Genomic DNA, 18,383 nt, shown 5'->3' on the forward strand with positions numbered 1-18,383 from the left:
TCAAGTAAAGTCTAAGTTTAGTAGAAATATGGATTGCCTTGCTTTCTTCAATTTATTGGTCATATGTGGGGATGACAATAAAAATAAAAATCAATAATAGTGGACACAGTAGATAATTAATGAGTATTATAAATATTATTAATTATTTAATTATTATGAATACATAGTTGGACAAAGTGTAACTACTCAAGATTATTTGATCGAATAGAAGGAAAATTTATGCATTGGATTAGGTTTTATCGGATTCATGGGTTGGGCGGATGTTCCAAGTGGATAAGGATGTTCCAACTGGCTCTTCCACAACAGGTGGAAAGTTGGGTATCTAAATCTGGTTTATCTTCACTTCAGAGAACTAGTCTGAACAAGATAGACACAAATCTTGTCTATGCATTTGTGGAAAGATGGCATCTAGAAACATCTTTATTTCACATGCCGTTTGGTGAAATGAGCATTGGATGACGTCTCATGTCTCCTTCACTTGCCCATCAGGGGTATCTTCTGGAGTCCTCAGGATGTCACGGAAGAGGTAGCTGTTGAACTTGTTGTTGACTACTTAGGAGTGTCACAGTGTGAGGCACAATCACATGTTCGTAGCTGCAAGGGTTCGTATTATAAGTTGGAGTGGTTATACGATTTATTCGTACAACATAAAGCTGCTTCCAGCTGGGCATATGCGACCATAACATATCTGTTGATGTTGGTGGGTTCCACCATTTTTGCCTATAAGACCTTTACACTTGTTGAGGCACGATACCTCCTACTATTTATGGACTTAGATAGATGTTCGGGATATAGTTGGGGAGCAGCTGCACTAGTTACCCTATACAGATATCTTGGAGATGCGTCCATGTTCAGTTGCAAACAGCTCGGTGGATATCCTACTCTCGTACAAGTATATAATTTAATTTTGTTTATTAAGTGTTGGATTCATTTTATAAAGTATGTTAACTTAATTTATTTTATTTATTATGTTTTTATTTTGTAACTATGCTGGATTCACGAGTACTTTCCAACTGTTGGAAAAAGAGGGGAGAATTGGAAACTAGCTGATAATTGTGGTCTTCCTCGAGCGATGAGATGGTCCTATAGGCAAGGAGTCCTGAAGGTTGATGATTTACGACCTATTTTGGACGAGCTGACACCTGCCGACGTCATATGGCGTCTATTTGACGATCATAGAGCATGGCGTCAGTTTGATGAGTTATGTCTCTATAGGGGGTGTTTGAAGTGGGGTGACACAGTTGTTCCATACTTGCTTGACAGATGTTTACGTCAGTTCGGGTACAAGCAGTATGTTCCATCCCCACCTCTTGATTGTATGATGGCGACTGATATTGATGTTGATTGGATTGGTTACCATCAGAGCGTTATCGCTGTGATCCGTCCAACTACCCTAGCCACCACTCCATCTGATGTAGAAGATGGTTATCTGGAGTGGTATTATTGTGTTTCGCATCCACGGTTGCTCCCTCCCCATCGTGACGATCCAAGAGAGGTACCGGTTCCTGTTTATGACGCCGGACCATCTGATCCTGATTGGGCTCGTGTATCTACATTTATTCATCGTTATCTGAGACACGTTAATGCTGAAGAGGAAGATCCACAGTTTGCTGATTTATTTGAAGCTTTGCATATTTCTCGTTCACATTGATTTATGTATTAAGTTTTAGAACTGAATATAATAGACATAATATAAAATTTATGTTTTGATTACATATTCATGTTTTGAGTACATATTCATGCTAATATAGGCATAAGTAATTGTCAATGTTGTAGACGTCCTGCAAATCCTAACATCCAAGACATTGCTGTATAAGAACGAAACTTCTTCCAATCTAATGTGACTGGTGGCAACGGAAACCCCTCTTTCATGTTAACCTGATAAAGTGAAATAATTAAAATATTAAGTGATATAAAATATTAAGTGAAATAATTAAAATATTAAGTCATATAAAATAACTTGTCATACAAAATACGTACCTGAACCCAATGATTTTGGTTAACAAAAACAATGCAATAAATAGAGACATTTGGTAAATGTGAACTTCTCATAGGAAAGAAAGTCATGCACGGATTGCCTAAACAGACAAGTACAACATTATAGAGATTCGCTATCAAGTAACCCATATCTGATAGAGTCAACCATTTTTCAGGTGGCTGTGAACCAAAGGATTCTATCATCAAAGATTCTCTCACTTCTGACAACCGATTAGAAAATAACTTGTCATACAAAGTTGACCTATCCTTGTCTATTATTTTCAACCCCAACTCTCTGCGAACCATTGGCCAACCATCCTCACCATATCCATGCAATGATGCAATGACTCTAAATCCATAATTACCATCTGATTCAACATTAACTACATCTTCAATGTATGACCTAATATGATTAGGAAATTGAAGAGTGAATTATGGTTGCTTCTTTGATAATTTTAACTTCTTCGAAGTCTGTGATGGTTGAGATTGCCTTTGTGAAGATTGAGATGCCTTATCAACATACTCATGATACGAAGGGTCCCTATAAACATCATATTCTGTTGGTTTTTTCCCTTTCTTTTTCACTTCTCCTTTGATTTTTAGTTTTTCGGGTGGTGGACACAATGGAGTCATTGTTGGGTATGCTAGTTCACATACCCTACTCTTTAATTCCCTTTTTCCAATAACATCTAATGACCTAAATCGTTTCCACAATTCATCCATTACACAAGTCATATCCACCTCTAATCCATCATTTGCACCTACCTCTAACTCAACTTCCATAGTTAGTTTCCTCCAATGAACATGAACAACATCTATGGGTACCGGTATACCACTTAGTGCGTATCTTTCTAACTCACAAGCACAAGGTAACCCATAAGATGTTCTAAGAGTACAACCACATATTTGCCTGTTAGGTCCAACATAATCAACTCTTAATAACTCTTCAGTAATACGTCTCAAAGCAGCTCGAGATACAGAACCATACAAATAACCATAAAAGGGACTTATGTGCGCGTGCTCAACTTCGTAAAGACTCTTTTGAAAAGAAGCTCTAATGTTTCCCAGTTGTAATCTCAAGTTGTTATTCATAGCTTCCCAACATTTGACCATGTCACCTATATTGTTTCCTAACATCTGCTTTAACTTCCAATGAGCAGATTCAACCCTAACAATATTGAAAATAACACATAAAAAATACAAAGAAAAAATATCACATATAAAAATAACACATACTGATTAGTCGTTGTGTTACCCAAATGTAGCACTCGATTAATCCATGCTCCAATAAATCTATGTCTATGTGGAGTCAACCATGTGTCTTTCACATAATTAATAAATCCCCTATAATCAACACATGCTTGCTCAAGTTGATGCAACCGTTGACCATACTCAACCTCATCACTAGCCCAAACAACTTCCATCCATAATGTGTCTATCGTCTTTTACAGGTCATTCACCACATGTTGTTTGTGTTTGGCACCAACGTTTTTGTTAATGTGAAATCTACATAGCAAATTAATCGATCTGGGAAACACAATTTCAATTGTTTTCATCAAAGCAAGATCTCTATCTGTCAAAATCACTTGTGGACACAAGTCTTTCTTCACAAACAACTCTTTTAGTTTCTCCAATACCCAGCAAAAATTCTCAGTCTGCTCAGACTCCATATACGCAAATGCAACAACAAAAGTCAACTCGGTTGATGTCATGCCAACAATTTCAAACAAAGGTTGCCTATATTTGTTTGTCTTATAGGTGCTATCCATAACTAACACAATCGGAAAAATATTCAACAACTTAACTGAATCAGGATGGGCCCAAAATATATCTCTCACAACTTCCGAGTCATCCTTTTTTCTACTCCAATACACATAGCCTGCATCCTCAATAAGCTTAAACAAATGTTGTATCTCACTTCTAGGACCTCTTATCTCTTTTTGTATCACACTCTTATGCTTGTATACTTGCTTAATCCGAGTGACATTCTCAGGATCTCGGTCTTGAAAGGAAAGCAATATGTGTCTAGGTGGTACATATCTCTTTGTCAAATCAACGACATGTTGCTTCTCATCTGTGGTCAACCTACCAATAAAGGAATGACCTTCTAATCTATCAGGTAAACCATGATTATGTAACCCACATTTTACATCAGTCTTCCAACCAGACCCATCTTTCGCCGGAGTCGACCTGATTTTAAATGGGCATCCACATTTCTTGGACGCACTTTGGATTCCACTATCAGTACTCTTGTGTTTCCCACCTTTATCACAACCAAATATTAATTTGTTACTTCTCCCTCTCTTCCCTGTTTCAGTATCTGAAGACTGATAATAACAACTACTTTATTATCGATTCCAACCTCTTTAATCCATCTGATCACCTCTTCTTGTGTACCAAATCTTTCAGTCGTTATAAACGCATCAGAAGTATCTACACATATTTGGGGAAGATTTTCCATTCCTGCACAATAAAAAAAATTAAATTTTAAAAAAAAAAAAACAAAAAAGAATGCAAACCGGAAGTCTTCAAAAAAGAGTTCCGGAATACATAAAACACAAATCAGAAGACTTCTTCAAAGAGTTCCGGAATGTGTCACTTTGTTTACCAGAACTCTTTCAAGAAGTGTTCCGGAACGTGTCTTTTTTATTAAAGAACCGAAACTCTTTCTTGAAGTCTTCCGGTTCACTACTTTGTGTGTTCCGGATGTCTTTTGTAAAGTCTTCCAGTTTGAAAAAAATACATACCGAAAATCTTTTTCCAGGAGTTCCGGTGTGAGGGTGGAATGTGTAATTTTTGGAAGTTTCAACTGAATGGTAAAAATGAAATGATAAATTGGTTAAAACCAATTAAAGATAAAATTGGTATTTTTGAAAAATTGTAGGGGTATGAGGCTAAATGCAGGGGTACGAAGTAAAATTTTCTTTTTATTATTAGTACCCCTTTAATCCAAATCCAATCCATTTTTCAGCCCCATTGATTGAATTTCATCCATACAAAATTACACATAATTCATGTATCATTTCATTTCTTTTTCATATCATATTCATTTGTTTCTTCTTCTTTAGTTCATATTCATAACCATAATCCTAAAAAATGCAACTACACGATGCTTCCACCATCGCCACCGTCACCCCCAAATTGAAATAAAACCCTAAGCGAACCAATACCTCGTCGTGTCGTCATCACTCGTCACCATTCACTTCCTTCTGTCTCCTTCAAACAACTTTGTGCTTTGATTTGTTCTTATTTGCTTTGATTTGTTCTTTTTCTGAGTTTTTTCTGAGTTCATTTTATGTGCTGGATCTTCTTTTTAGGTTCCTAAAAACTTTCTTTTTTCTGTTTTAAACTCTTGCTTCTAACACAAATCCATGTTATTACCATTGCTTCCAAAACATTCGCTTAATTTTAAAAACTATCTTTCTTTATGTTTTAAACCGTGTTGGTGCTTCATTTATTTTGCAACCCTGTTGTTTTGATAGTACTAATCCCTTTTGTTTTTCTCATTACAGTGTTGTTGAGAACTCTCTTAAGAGAGTTGAAAAATGTATGGTTGTTTTTTTGTATAGTTACTGAAGTTAGTGTGTCAAGTGTTGGAGTTTGAATACATGCTTTGTATATTATTTCAGCAAGTGGACAACAAACACCAATTGTCAATGAACATTCTCAGCCTAATCAACAAACTACAATAACACCCAATCTTTCAGCAACTGGCCTAAAGAAAAGAAGACATAATTACAATGGTAATATAAAGAGATATGAGGTATGGGATCACTTTAACCTTATTCCTTATTCCTGATAGTGACCCACTAACCGCTGCATGTAAGTATTGCCATCAAATGTGCATGTGTGACTCTAAGAAATATGGAACATCAAACTTAAAGAGTCACATAAAAACATGTCTCAAGTATCCATTGAAGGTGTCTACTGACCCTACCTAAACAATCTTGTCATATTCAACAACCGAGAGAAGTGGGATGGTTCCATTAAGTTCTAAGTTTTATCTCGTAGCTTGCAGAAATGGATTAGCTTATTTTATCATTTTATCTGAGAAATAATTCAATACAGTTGAAGGGGAGAGGTTTAAGTACTTTTGTAGGAAAATGCAACCCCAATTTTCTATACTGTCGAGGTGAACCATAGCTAGGGACTACTTTCATCTTGATGAGAAAGTGGGGTTGAGAGTGTTTGTTAAGTCTGATTGTAGTAGGGTGTAAATTATAACAGATTGTTGGACTTCAGTCCAAAATCTAAACTACTTGACTCTCACTGCCCATTTTATCGATAGGGATTGGCATTACCAAGAAAGGATAATTAGTTTTACAGTTATCCCAAATCACCTAGAAAAAACTATTGGTAAGAAGGTTGAGGATGTATTGAAGGAGTGGGGGCTAAGAAATGTTTCTGTCATCATAGTGGATAATGCATCATCAAATGATGTTGCTGTTACTGAATTTGGGTTTCGCATGAGGTGTTGTGCTCATGTACTGAATTTGGTTGTGAGAGATGGATTACAAATAGTCAACACCTCAAATTCAAGTGTTAGAAATGCAATTAGTTTTGTTAGATCTTCACCCCATTGGGCTTTAAAGTTCAAGGAATGTGTGGATTATGTTAGGATTGCATGCAAGAAATCAGTATGTTTTGATGTTTCAACTAGATGGAACTCGACATATTTGATGTTAGATGCGGCTGAAAAGTTTCAAACTTCTTTTGATAAGATGGAAGCATATAAGGATTTCTTTGAGATTGATTCACCTCCCTAGTAGTCAAGATTTGGATAATGTTAGGGTTTTTATTAAGTTTTTGAAGAATTATTATGAAGCGACGAATGGTTTTTCTATTTCAACAAAAGCAAGTTTGCATATTGCTTTACCATACTCGGCTTCAATCTGCATTGAACTAAAGGAATCAAACACGAACCTTAATGGATTGTTTGTTGAGGTGGCTAGCGATATGTTGGAAAAGTATAATAAATATTGGGTTGATATCGCTAAGATGAACCGACTCCTTTATTTTGGTGTTATCTTTGATCCTGATATAAATTACGATATGTAGAATGGTGCTTTAATGATATGTATGGAAAACATCCTGACACTATGAAATCCCTATTAAAATATATCAATTACAATCTTTCATAAAAGTTCTATCTTTACAAAAAAGAATGTGACACTTCTTGAAGATCAATTCCATCTATTGGAGCGGTTGTTTCTCATGGTGAAACTGCTGTCGGCGATAAAATACCCACATCTGTAGCTAGGGTAAATGCTTTTTAGGAACATTTGGTGTCTATGGATTCAGTGGAAGAAGAAACCGAACTTCAAAGCTATATAGAAGGAAAATGTTTAACTTTTAATAAAAAGGATAAAGAAAAGTTTGATATTCTATGTTGATGGAAACATAGTGTTGGCCAATACCCAATTATGTCCCAAGTAGTTAGAGATGCCATGCCCACACCAGTTTTAACCATGGCTATTGAGAGTGCTCCTAGCACGGGTGTGAGGGTTCTAGAGGTATATAAAAGCTCTCTCAAATCAGAAATAACGGAGGCTCTAATTTGTTCTTAGAATTGGTTAAGACCTTTCTTTTACCAATTTAAAGACTTGTAATACAATGAGGAGTATGAGATTTCTGAAGATGTTATACAAGGCATTGTTTCCGTTTTTCTTAATTGTTTTTTTATTTGTTTTTTATTCTGATTTTTTAAAATGTATTATAGGATTTACCGAAACTTCAGTAGGAAGTGGGGGCCCGACATCCTCTCAGACTCGGTCACAGCCTTCGGGATGCGCCTAAAACAAATTAAGATTGAACTGCCTTATATTTTGTTAATCCGTCTTTATTAAATAAATTATGTATTCTAATGTTTTCTGCGGTATTTTCAGCCACTTTTTGAATGTTTTTGAGCTATGAATGACTCGTTTTTTTGAAGCCATAAATAACAGAACCAAACACTTTTTGAAAGAATATCAAAACAACCATGCACATCAAATTTGGGTAAGAATGTCATAATAGACACTTTCTTGGTTATCATACAGGAATATAGATGAATTTTCTTGGCATTTTATTAATATAAGAGCTAGGAATTCTGAACATATTTTGGTTATCATACAGGAAGTTAGAAAGAGGGGTCCGAAAGTAGTAATTGCTAGGATTCCAAAAACCATAGATAATGACATCCTTGTATGCTCAATCTCAATGTCTTAATCTCTTTTCATCCAGAACTTTAACCTTGTCATTTGAGTTATTGTTACATCTTTTCATGTGAAATTGATTGGTTTTGTTGCTGAATTTGATTCAAAATTGAGTTACCGTTACACTAAGTATGTTACATATTTTCATCTTTTCATGTGAAATGAACCTAGTATAACAGTAATTCAAATGAAAAACTATACTAGTTATGATGCAAATGTTGCTCCATGATTGGGACATTTGTTCTTATTGTTTCCGGGTTGACGACATATAATATATAATCTTATCATTTTATCAGTCGTATTCATTTCTTCTCTAATACGAATGCTGTTTGGCCGTCATTTTTTCTTTCTACGCATCTCATCGTTGTGCCAGATTATATCCCTGATCAGTCACCATTTTCATTATATTTTCGTTGCTTATCCGACAAGAAACCAAGGACTTTGAGACATTGTGCAAGTATTTTGGTACTTTTCAAGGAAATTTTACTTTCCGTATAATATTTTAGCATTTCCATTAATTGTCAGTTTTACTTGATGGTAAGGAAGTGCAAAGGAGCTCTGTCGTTAAAGACCTCATTCTGCTCCGAGTTTCATGTATTCTTTCTTTAAGCTTATCATTATGAATTTCTATACTATGAGTGACTAAGTTATTTTAGATTGGGTGTTATGAGATGACACTTTTTTGATTTGTTGAGATATATGATTGCCTTTGTATTATTTGCCTAAATTGATATTCTTATTTTTTATTCAATCAATCTTGTTCTTACTGCTTTTTTTTCTGTTGACATACATATAAATTGAATATAGGCTTATTGCGATTATTAACCATAACTCTGTAAACCTAAAATAAGATTGATTGTTCAAATTTAGTCATTTATTTAGTAATAAATAATTATAATTTTTGACTTAATAATTAAAAAATTAACAAATTGTTATTGTCAGTTTTAGCTTCGAACTATCCTAAGAAATTAGGAAGTTGTAGTTTAAAAGAGTCAATTATACGCCAAAGAAATTGGGTATAACGATTGTGTTAATTTGTTGTAATTCTGAAAAACCAATTCAAATCAAATAGACGCAGTCATTAATAGTGAGATCAATGGATTCGAAATAAGACTCGGTCGTCTTCTTTATCTGATATTTTCTATCTATTCCATCAAAATCTTGAGAAAATCTCAAATTTAACAATTATAACACTCTTAATTTTTAAGTTTAAAGTGAACAAAATTCATTAATTTTGCGTTAGTTCATGGAATAACAACATTTAAGGTTGTGATGATTGTCTCAAATCAATGAAAATAGTAATACATGATAAAGTGTTGAAAAAATGATAGAATAAAAGAAAAAGATACCTATAAAAAATTGAATAAATAAAAAGAATAGATACTTTTGTGAGTAAAAAGAAAGTCAATTTTCTAAGGACGGTATCATCGTTTGAATACTATATCATTATAAAAAAGAAAATAAATATAAAAGGAATGAATTATTGAAGGAATAGTGTGCCTAATTCCAATGTATTAAGCCTTATATTTCCAAAATCATATCATTTTAACTCAAATCATGTTATAATGTATTATAGTCTTGATTTGATTAAGTTTTTATAAATTTTTCAAATATATAGTAAAATGACAGTGTAGTGTGTTTGTGAAGAAAGGAATTTTGTTGTGTATTTTTCTTGTAATGATGTACATATATATATAAGAGTACAAGAATCTGTATACTAATTACCTATAATTGTCTAGTCTATAATTTCCTATAATAGAGATCCTATTTTAAAATACAATTATGATACAATTTCCTGATATACTTTGACAGCTATATGGATATGCATTGCCAGCACATGTTTGCTTGGGTTTGATCTTCTTTAATGTAAATAATATGTGTTTATCCTTAACACCCCCCCTCAAGTTGGAGGTGGGATTGAAATCTCAAGAACACCCAACTTGCCGAGTAGTCGTTTATAAGTATCGCCTCCAAGAGGTTTAGTAAATATGTCAGCTAGTTGGTCAAAAGATCGGAGATAAGAAGGGCTGATAAGGCCTGATTTAATTTTCTCACGAACGAAATGACAATCAATTTCAATGTGTTTTGTGCGTTCATGAAAAACTGGGTTTTCGGCGATGTGAATAGCAGCTTGACTATCACAATGAACGGTGATCGGTTGAGGATGATCAATGCCAAGATCCGAGAGAAGATATTTTAACCATTGTAACTCGGAAGATAAGGTTGCAAGGGAACGATATTCTGCTTCAGCAGAGGAACGAGAAATTGTTGGTTGCTTCTTGGTTTTCCATGATATAGGATTAGAGCCCATCATGGTAAAATAGCCGGTGGTGGAGCGACGAGTAGTAGGACAACCAGCCCAATCAGAGTCGGCATATCCAACTAAATTGAGGGAGCTAGAAGCCGAAAGAAATAAGCCTTTGCCGACACTCCCCTTAAGATATCGGAGAACTCGTGTGGCCGCATCGAGATGAGTTGTACATGGAGATTGCATGAATTGACTGAGAGTGTTAACAGCGTATTGGATGTCGGGCCGTGTCACTGTTAAATATAATAGACGACCAATGAGGCGACGATAGATTGTCGGATCAGGAAGAGGGCTTCCTTCATTGGGCCGTAGACGGAGGTGTTGCTCCATAGGAAAATCTGATGGTCGGCAACCAGTCATACCAGAGTCGGATAAAATGTCAAGTGTATATTTCCTTTGACATAAGAATATTCCCTTTTTAGAACGTGATACTTCGATACCTAAGAAGTATGAAAGATTTCCAAGATCTTTGATGGAAAAGGCCTGGGCGAGAAATTTCTTGATGTCGGAGATAGCATCTTCGTTATTTCCAGTGATGATGATGTCATCTACATAAACGAGTACAAATATAGCCGTATGATTACTTTTGAAAGTGAATAGACTATAATCAGAGATGGATTGATGAAAACCCTTTTGAATGAGGGTGGTGGAGAATTTTGAGAACCATTGACGGGATGCCTGTTTGAGACCATAGATGGATTTGTTTAATTTGCAAACACATGGTTTCCCTTTATGAGCGAAGCCAGGTGGTAATTTCATGTAAACTTCTTCATTAAGGTCTCCTTGTAGGAAAGCATTGTTAACATCAAGTTGGTGTAACGGCCAGTTTTTAATGGCAGCAATGGAGAGAAGTAGTCGAACCGTGACAAGTTTGGCAACCGGTGCGAATGTTTCATGGTAGTCAATACCATGTACTTGATTGTAGCCTTTGGCGACTAAACGTGCCTTATATCGCTCAACGGTACCATTAGAGTGATATTTAGTTTTGTATACCCACTTACAACCTATGGCGGTTTTGCCATTCGGGAGAGGAGATAAAACCCAAGTGTTGTTGGATTCAAGGGCGTGGATTTCTTTAGCCATAGCGTCACGCCATTCAGCTGATTTGATAGCTTGAGAATAAGATGTTGGTTCTTTATTTTCAATGATATTAACAAGAAGAGCTCGATGAGAAGTGCTCAAATTGGATAAAGAGAAATAATTCTTTAATGGGAAGGCACTCTGTGATGTGACATTATTAATGTCACATACGTGGTCCGTGAGGCGAACAGAAGGAGTACGAAGACGTTGAGGATAACGACGTTCTGCAGGATTGATCGCTGTAGGTGAATGTTGTTGGGGAGTTTCTACAGGAATGGATGGAATATTTGATGGAATATTCGATGAGTTATCATCCTGAGGAGTGAGAATGGGCACAATTGTGTCATCATGATGACTAATGTCGGGAGAGATACTTGATGCAGGTGATAAGTTGGAAGAGGAATCATCAAATTCACAATCAAGGATTTGAGTGTTGATGCTTATGTCGTTAGCGATGGAAGGAGTTTGAAGGTCGTGATATGGAAACATGGTTTCAAAAAATTGAACATCGCGAGAGACATATATTTTGCGAGTGTGCATATCGTAGATGCGGTATCCTTTTTGATTAAAAGGGTAACCGACAAAAATACCGGGTTTGGCTCGTTCATCGAATTTGTGTTGAATGTTCATATTTTTGGCAAAACAGAGACATCCAAACACACGAAGTGATGAGTATGAAGGAGGAGAACCGAGTAAAATTTGATGAGGAGATTTGTATTTCAGGATGGGAGTAGGAAGTTTGTTTATGAGATAAGCGGCAGTGAGTACGCATTCACCCAAAAGGAAAGGGGTAATTTCGCTTGGAAACGTAATGCTCTTGCGACGTCGAGAAGATGGCGATGCTTGCGCTCCACAACGCCATTTTGTTGAGGGGTTGCAACGCAGCTGCGTTGATGAATAATGCCATGATCATAAAACCATGTTTGGATTTGTTTGGACAAAAACTCCGAACCATTGTCGGAACGAATAGCTTGAAGTTGGGGAAGAAAGATGCCCCCATCGCCGGAATTAATTTTATTAATTTTAGTGTTGAATTGGCGATTGATTTGATTAAAAAAATGAATTAGCATAGTAAATGTTTCAGATTTATGTTGCATGAGATATAACCAAGTACATCGTGAATAATCGTCGACAATTGTTAAAAAATATCGTGATCCATTGTGTGATGGAGTAGAGAATGGACCCCAAATATCGACATGAATTAACTCAAAACAATGAGATGAATATGATGTTCTTGAAGAAAAAGGTAAACGTGATTGTTTTGCACGCGGACAAACGTCACAAACAAAATCTTTATTCGCATTAATATTTGAAGAGTTCTTAACAATAAATTGAAAGCGGGAAATAGATGGGTGACCGAGGCGTAGGTGCCATAGGTCAGCCTTATTACATTGCTTAGAACTAAAAAAAGAACTGGATGGATGGTCAAGGCAATAGTGATCCTTGTCATCTTTATTTAATGGTGGTTCTTCATTCAGGTAGAAGAGTCCATTCCGAGCACTACCCCGACCAATCGTCTTCTTCGTTGCTCGGTCCTGAAATATGCAACCAGAGGATGAGAAAATAATATCACAATGTATTGATTTTGTTAATTGTGAAAGAGATAATAGATTATATTTGAAGGATGGAATGTGATAAACATTCGTGAGTGTAAGTGACGGCGAGCAATGAATATTGCCGATGTGTTTCACGGACGCGTGAGAGCCGTCGGGTAATTGAACAAGTATATTTTTATGAACAAGTGAATATGAAGAAAAATAAGAAAGAGATGTGCATATGTGATTTGAAGCGCCAGAATCAATAATCCAAGAAAAAGGAACACAAGTAAAGGCGGTACCTGCTAAATTCACAGATGATCCCATAGTGTCCTCTTTGGCTAAGAGAGATAGGAGTTTTTGGTATTGTGCGCTTGAGAGTTGATTAGCGGAAGTAGATGAGAGTGGTTCAGATTTCTTTGGTGGCTTATTTGGAAAGCCATGAATCTGATAGCAAGTAGCAATAGTGTGACCATACTTATTGCAATGCTCACAGTATGGACGTTGTCGTTTGCCTTGAGTGCGATACTGCACTTTAGAAGCTTGAAGCGCTGCTGATTCCTCAGCAGGGAGGGGTCGAAAATTAATCTCTTGTTGTTTCTCTTCCTGGCGTACGATGTTATAAATACGCTGAATTGAAGGAAAAGGATCCATAAGGAGAATTTGGCTGCGGACGGCCGAGAATCGGTCATGGACGCCCTGAAGAAATTCCATGGCCCGGTCCTGATTTTGTTGATCAATGGTACTCTTGGCATTACCGCAGATGCACGGTTTGGTAGGTGCGATGGAATGGAGTTCATCCCAGAGAGATTTCAACTGAGTAAAATACAGAGATATAGACATGCCCTCTTGTTTTAGGGCAGAGATAGATTGTTTCAATTGATAGATTTTCGGAGCGTTGGACTGAGATAAACGCTCCTTGAGATCGGTCCAGATTTGTGCCGCTGTTTCAGCATAGAGAATGCTAGGGCGAATCTCGGTTGAAACCGAGTTGAGAATCCAGCTTGCAACCATATCGTTGCAGCGGCGCCACTTAGAGATATCATCGCCCTTCTTTGGACAGGTTAGGGTTCCATCGACAAACCCGAATTTGTTTTTGGCGCGAAGTGCCATTGTTACGGCTCGGCTCCATGAACCATAGTTGTCGACTGTGAGCAAAGGTGTAACAAGGATAGTTGCAGGGTTGTCGGAATGATGAACGACGCAGGGATTAGTGTTGGAGGTGGTGGCGGATTGGTCATGGATCGGAGGGTTTTGTGAAGGGGTTGGGATGCTGGGTGGTGGAACGTCGGACATGATGATGCGAGTGAGTGAGTGAGTCGATGAAGAAGGATTGAAACAGGATGATAAACACAAACTGAGGGATATTAACCAGAGAAAAACTGATACCATGTGAAGAAAGGAATTTTGTTGTGTATTTTTCTTGTAATGATGTACATATATATATAAGAGTACAAGAATCTGTATACTAATTACCTATAATTGTCTAGTCTATAATTTCCTATAATAGAGATCCTATTTTAAAATACAATTATGATACAATTTCCTGATATACTTTGACAGCTATATGGATATGCATTGCCAGCACATGTTTGCTTGGGTTTGATCTTCTTTAATGTAAATAATATGTGTTTATCCTTAACAGTGTTAGATCGAGTGATCACTCATTTTCATTAGAGCAAAATGATAAGAAAATGATAAAAGATTTATTTTAACTTATTTATCTTAAAGTTTTAGAGTTGAAGTAATAATAAGTGTGATCGTGAATATATTTTGATAAAAAAAAATTGACTTGAATATTAACGATAGTATTTGAATAATAGACGATCAAACATATGGTGATTGTTTATCTCTTTTCCCAATACAAAACTTCTTTGCTTTCAAGATAAAAAAAATGACTAGTGAAATTTATAATAACTAAAAACATAGCATAAGCAACCTCCAACATTAGCTTACATATTTTATGTTTTTCATACATGCCACATGACAATTTGTTAAAACTAATCAACAATATATTCCTAGTGTGACATGAAATGTCCACTAAATTATTATGCTGCAAAGCCTTCTTCCATTACTGAGGGATCTTATTAAGCTTACAATAAGCATAATCCTTATATTTTTTGGTCTTGAACTTTGGTGGATTGTCTTTGTTAATCAACTTTGGGTGAGGACCAACTTCAAACTCTCCTTGAGGCTCAATGAAAACTGGCCAAGACATTCTTGTCTCATCTTTGTTCACTGTTGTTCTATGATACACGGCCTTATATTTCCCATTGCTTAGTATCTATGTAACCATACAATAAAAACAAAAACATTATTACTTTATCATCATCAGTTAAGTTAAAAAATATTGTCGGATTTAACTCTATTATATAAAACTGAATTGTGGAGTGAGAATTTTTTCCATTTATAAATAGTTTAAATATTTTCTAATGCGTGAGTCTTAACTTAGTCAAAACTATGTAGCGAATTAAATGCATACCTCCATTTGGTCACCAATGTGAATGACAAGAGCATTGGGGACATACTTAACATCATACCATTGACCATCTCTAGAGGCTTGAAGGCCTTGCACTTCATTAGGCACAAGAATGGTCACATGAGACATGTCAGTGTGTGGTGGCACACCTAAGACAAGATCAGGACTTGGACAAGGTGGGTAGTAGTTTATTTTCAAAAGGTAAATCATGTTATCTCCACCTGCAGCTTCCTTAAGTTCATGTTCTTCAAGCCCAAGCCCAATTGATAAGCTTTTGAATAGTTTGTCTGTCACTCCACGTAGATATTTCCCATATTCCTCATTTACTTCCCTGTAAAAAAAAGTTAAATATCTAAGTTAGTATATTTTTTGGATAATAGTTAGAGGCAAGGTAGTGAGGGACTTTATTTAGCTAAAGAAGCATGCACGTCAGGGTTTTAACATCGTCGGTTACTACTAATATAAGCCTTTCATTGTAACATTCACATGTTGTTGGAATGCATATTCTTGACATTTCGATTGCGACATTTTTTTTTCTCTATGTACAAATTTTCAATTAAATGTTATTGTGGTGACGTGCACTAACACACACCAATCTCTTATACTAAATTCTAACCGTACGTACACTATTGTCAAAATCATTAAATAACAATGGACTTTTTTTTATCATATCTTTATTACTTTTGTTTGATTGAACTTAATGTTTGCATTCATTTCAACACATTCTAACTATCCAAAGAAACCATAAACATTTGTTTGAAATGTCAAGGTAAAATAAATCTTTCTTCGTTCTAAAATAAGTTACCTAATTAACAATTTTTTATCGATTAAAAAATTTATAAATAATTTTTTAATAAAAATAGAAAAATAATTAATATTACATTAAAATTTAAAAATGAATCATTGATTTTAAAATAATTTTATTTTAGAAATAATCACTCATATGGCATGGAGAGGTAATAAATCTCATATAAGATAAAGATAGCTCAACTTTACAAACTCCATTTTTAAAAGTTATGAAAATTCCAATATCATCTCATATACATGATGAGAAGAGCGATACCATGTATCTTCTAAAAAATTATTATATTAAAATATAACATAATTAATTAAGAAAGGAGAATAATTATTTTATATTGTCGGTGTGAAATATTTTACACAATCGATTCATCACCATCATCCGTTTGTATTACTTTATAAATTTTAAAATAAAAGTCAAATTTATTTCAATATCCAACGATCGATTCATCACCATCATCCGTTTGTATTACTTTATAAATTTTAAAATAAAAGTCAAATTTATTTCAACATCCAACGACTATGATTAACTGACAGTGTAAAATCATTTTACACTGTCAGTATATTTCAATTAAATTCTTAAAAAAAGCTTATGAAATATTTATTCAATTAATCCGACAAATTTTATAATTTAATACCATTTAATATCATGTATTTTATAATTTTTAATACCATTTAATATCATGTATGACAATGAAAATGAAATGACATAAATTTGTGTCAGAAAAAAAAGACTATAAAACTGATAACTTGTATAAAATTAAGTTTTATTTTTATTTTTATTTTTGTGAAAAATATTCAGATCTAATCAACTTTCATGATAGTTTTTGGAAACTGAAAAATACTTAATTTTTTTATATATATTATTATGGCATATTATTAATTCTATTTTCATAATAATTATTAGTATAGTTTAATATTATTTGTGTGTATATTATATTTTTTAACCATAATTATTTTTCTAATTAATTAACACTTTCCCGGACAGAGAAATAAGGTGAAGAGCAGTGCAAACTCATAATAAGCATGGTAATCATGTATCAATCAACTAACTAAGAAGGTTAATATTAATCTTGAAATTAATTGAATTATAAAGCTACTATTTACCTGTAAGAAGCAGGTTTGTTAGGCCAAACACGATAATTAACAGAAGAAGGTGGCCAAATAATATGAAACAAATGATCCACCCAACCTTTCTTCCCATTCATCTCTTTCTGAAGATTTGTGCCATATCCTTCTATTGAATTTGACCCAACAGGTTTAGCAATGACCTCTTTTTCTTCTTGCGGTAACTCAAAAAACTCTCTACCAACACTTTGTAGTTTCTTTATAACATCATTTGGAATTTCATGGTTCACGATTTGAAACATTCCCCACTCTTTACTCGCTTCCATTATCTCGTTTTGTAATATTTCTTTGTCTGGATTGCTGAAATCGATTATCGGCACCTCCAGTTTGACACCGTGGACGGTTGTTGTTCCTGGTTGTTCGGTTTCTGCTCTGACGAACATGGAGGGGATTGGTGTCTCTTTGGATTGATGAGCTATTGTTTGTACTCTTAGGACCTCCATTTTTAGTTTTTTGAGATTTGAAAGAGATTTTTCTTTCTTTCTTTGTTCTAATGATTTCTCAAATGCGGGAATTTATAGAAAACTGAATTTCTCAACTACCTACTGAAAGTTAAAAGAGTATTTATGTTTGAGGAAAAGTTTTGTTGAGACTTCCACCGCTAAGTTTTAAATAATTTTTTTTTACTACCTCTTAAATATAAATAGTAAGTATTTCAATTTTAGAAGTTGTAAAAATAAGTATTTCAATTTTTTATTTTTACTATTATATATTTAAAGTATTTTCTTCTTATATTGTATTTGAAAAATTCACATGATTAAAATAGATGTAGTGTGTATCGTTGTATTTACATTAGTATAAAGGCGGAGAAAAAATATTAAATTAAAAATAATATAGATGATAGTACTGATTATAATTAGATAAAGTAATTAATATTCTATTAA

At 34.7% G+C, this 18,383-nt stretch overlaps 1 protein-coding gene across 1 annotated transcript; it reads right to left on the reverse strand.

The window, feature by feature from the left end:
• Positions 1–14,881: 14,881 nt before the first annotated feature.
• LOC127118889 (flavonol synthase/flavanone 3-hydroxylase) lies at positions 14,882–18,066 on the reverse strand. Its single transcript, XM_051049128.1, has 3 exons — positions 17,479–18,066; positions 15,577–15,904; positions 14,882–15,378 (listed from the first exon to the last, which is right to left on the reverse strand). Exons 1-3 carry the CDS (start codon positions 17,940–17,942, stop codon positions 15,166–15,168), a joined length of 1,005 nt encoding a protein of 334 aa, XP_050905085.1. The 5' UTR covers positions 17,943–18,066; the 3' UTR covers positions 14,882–15,165.
• Between the last annotated feature and the right edge of the window lie 317 nt (positions 18,067–18,383).

This window comes from Lathyrus oleraceus, chromosome 2 (assembly GCF_024323335.1).
Source record: "Lathyrus oleraceus cultivar Zhongwan6 chromosome 2, CAAS_Psat_ZW6_1.0, whole genome shotgun sequence".
Taxonomy (NCBI): domain Eukaryota; kingdom Viridiplantae; phylum Streptophyta; class Magnoliopsida; order Fabales; family Fabaceae; genus Lathyrus; species Lathyrus oleraceus.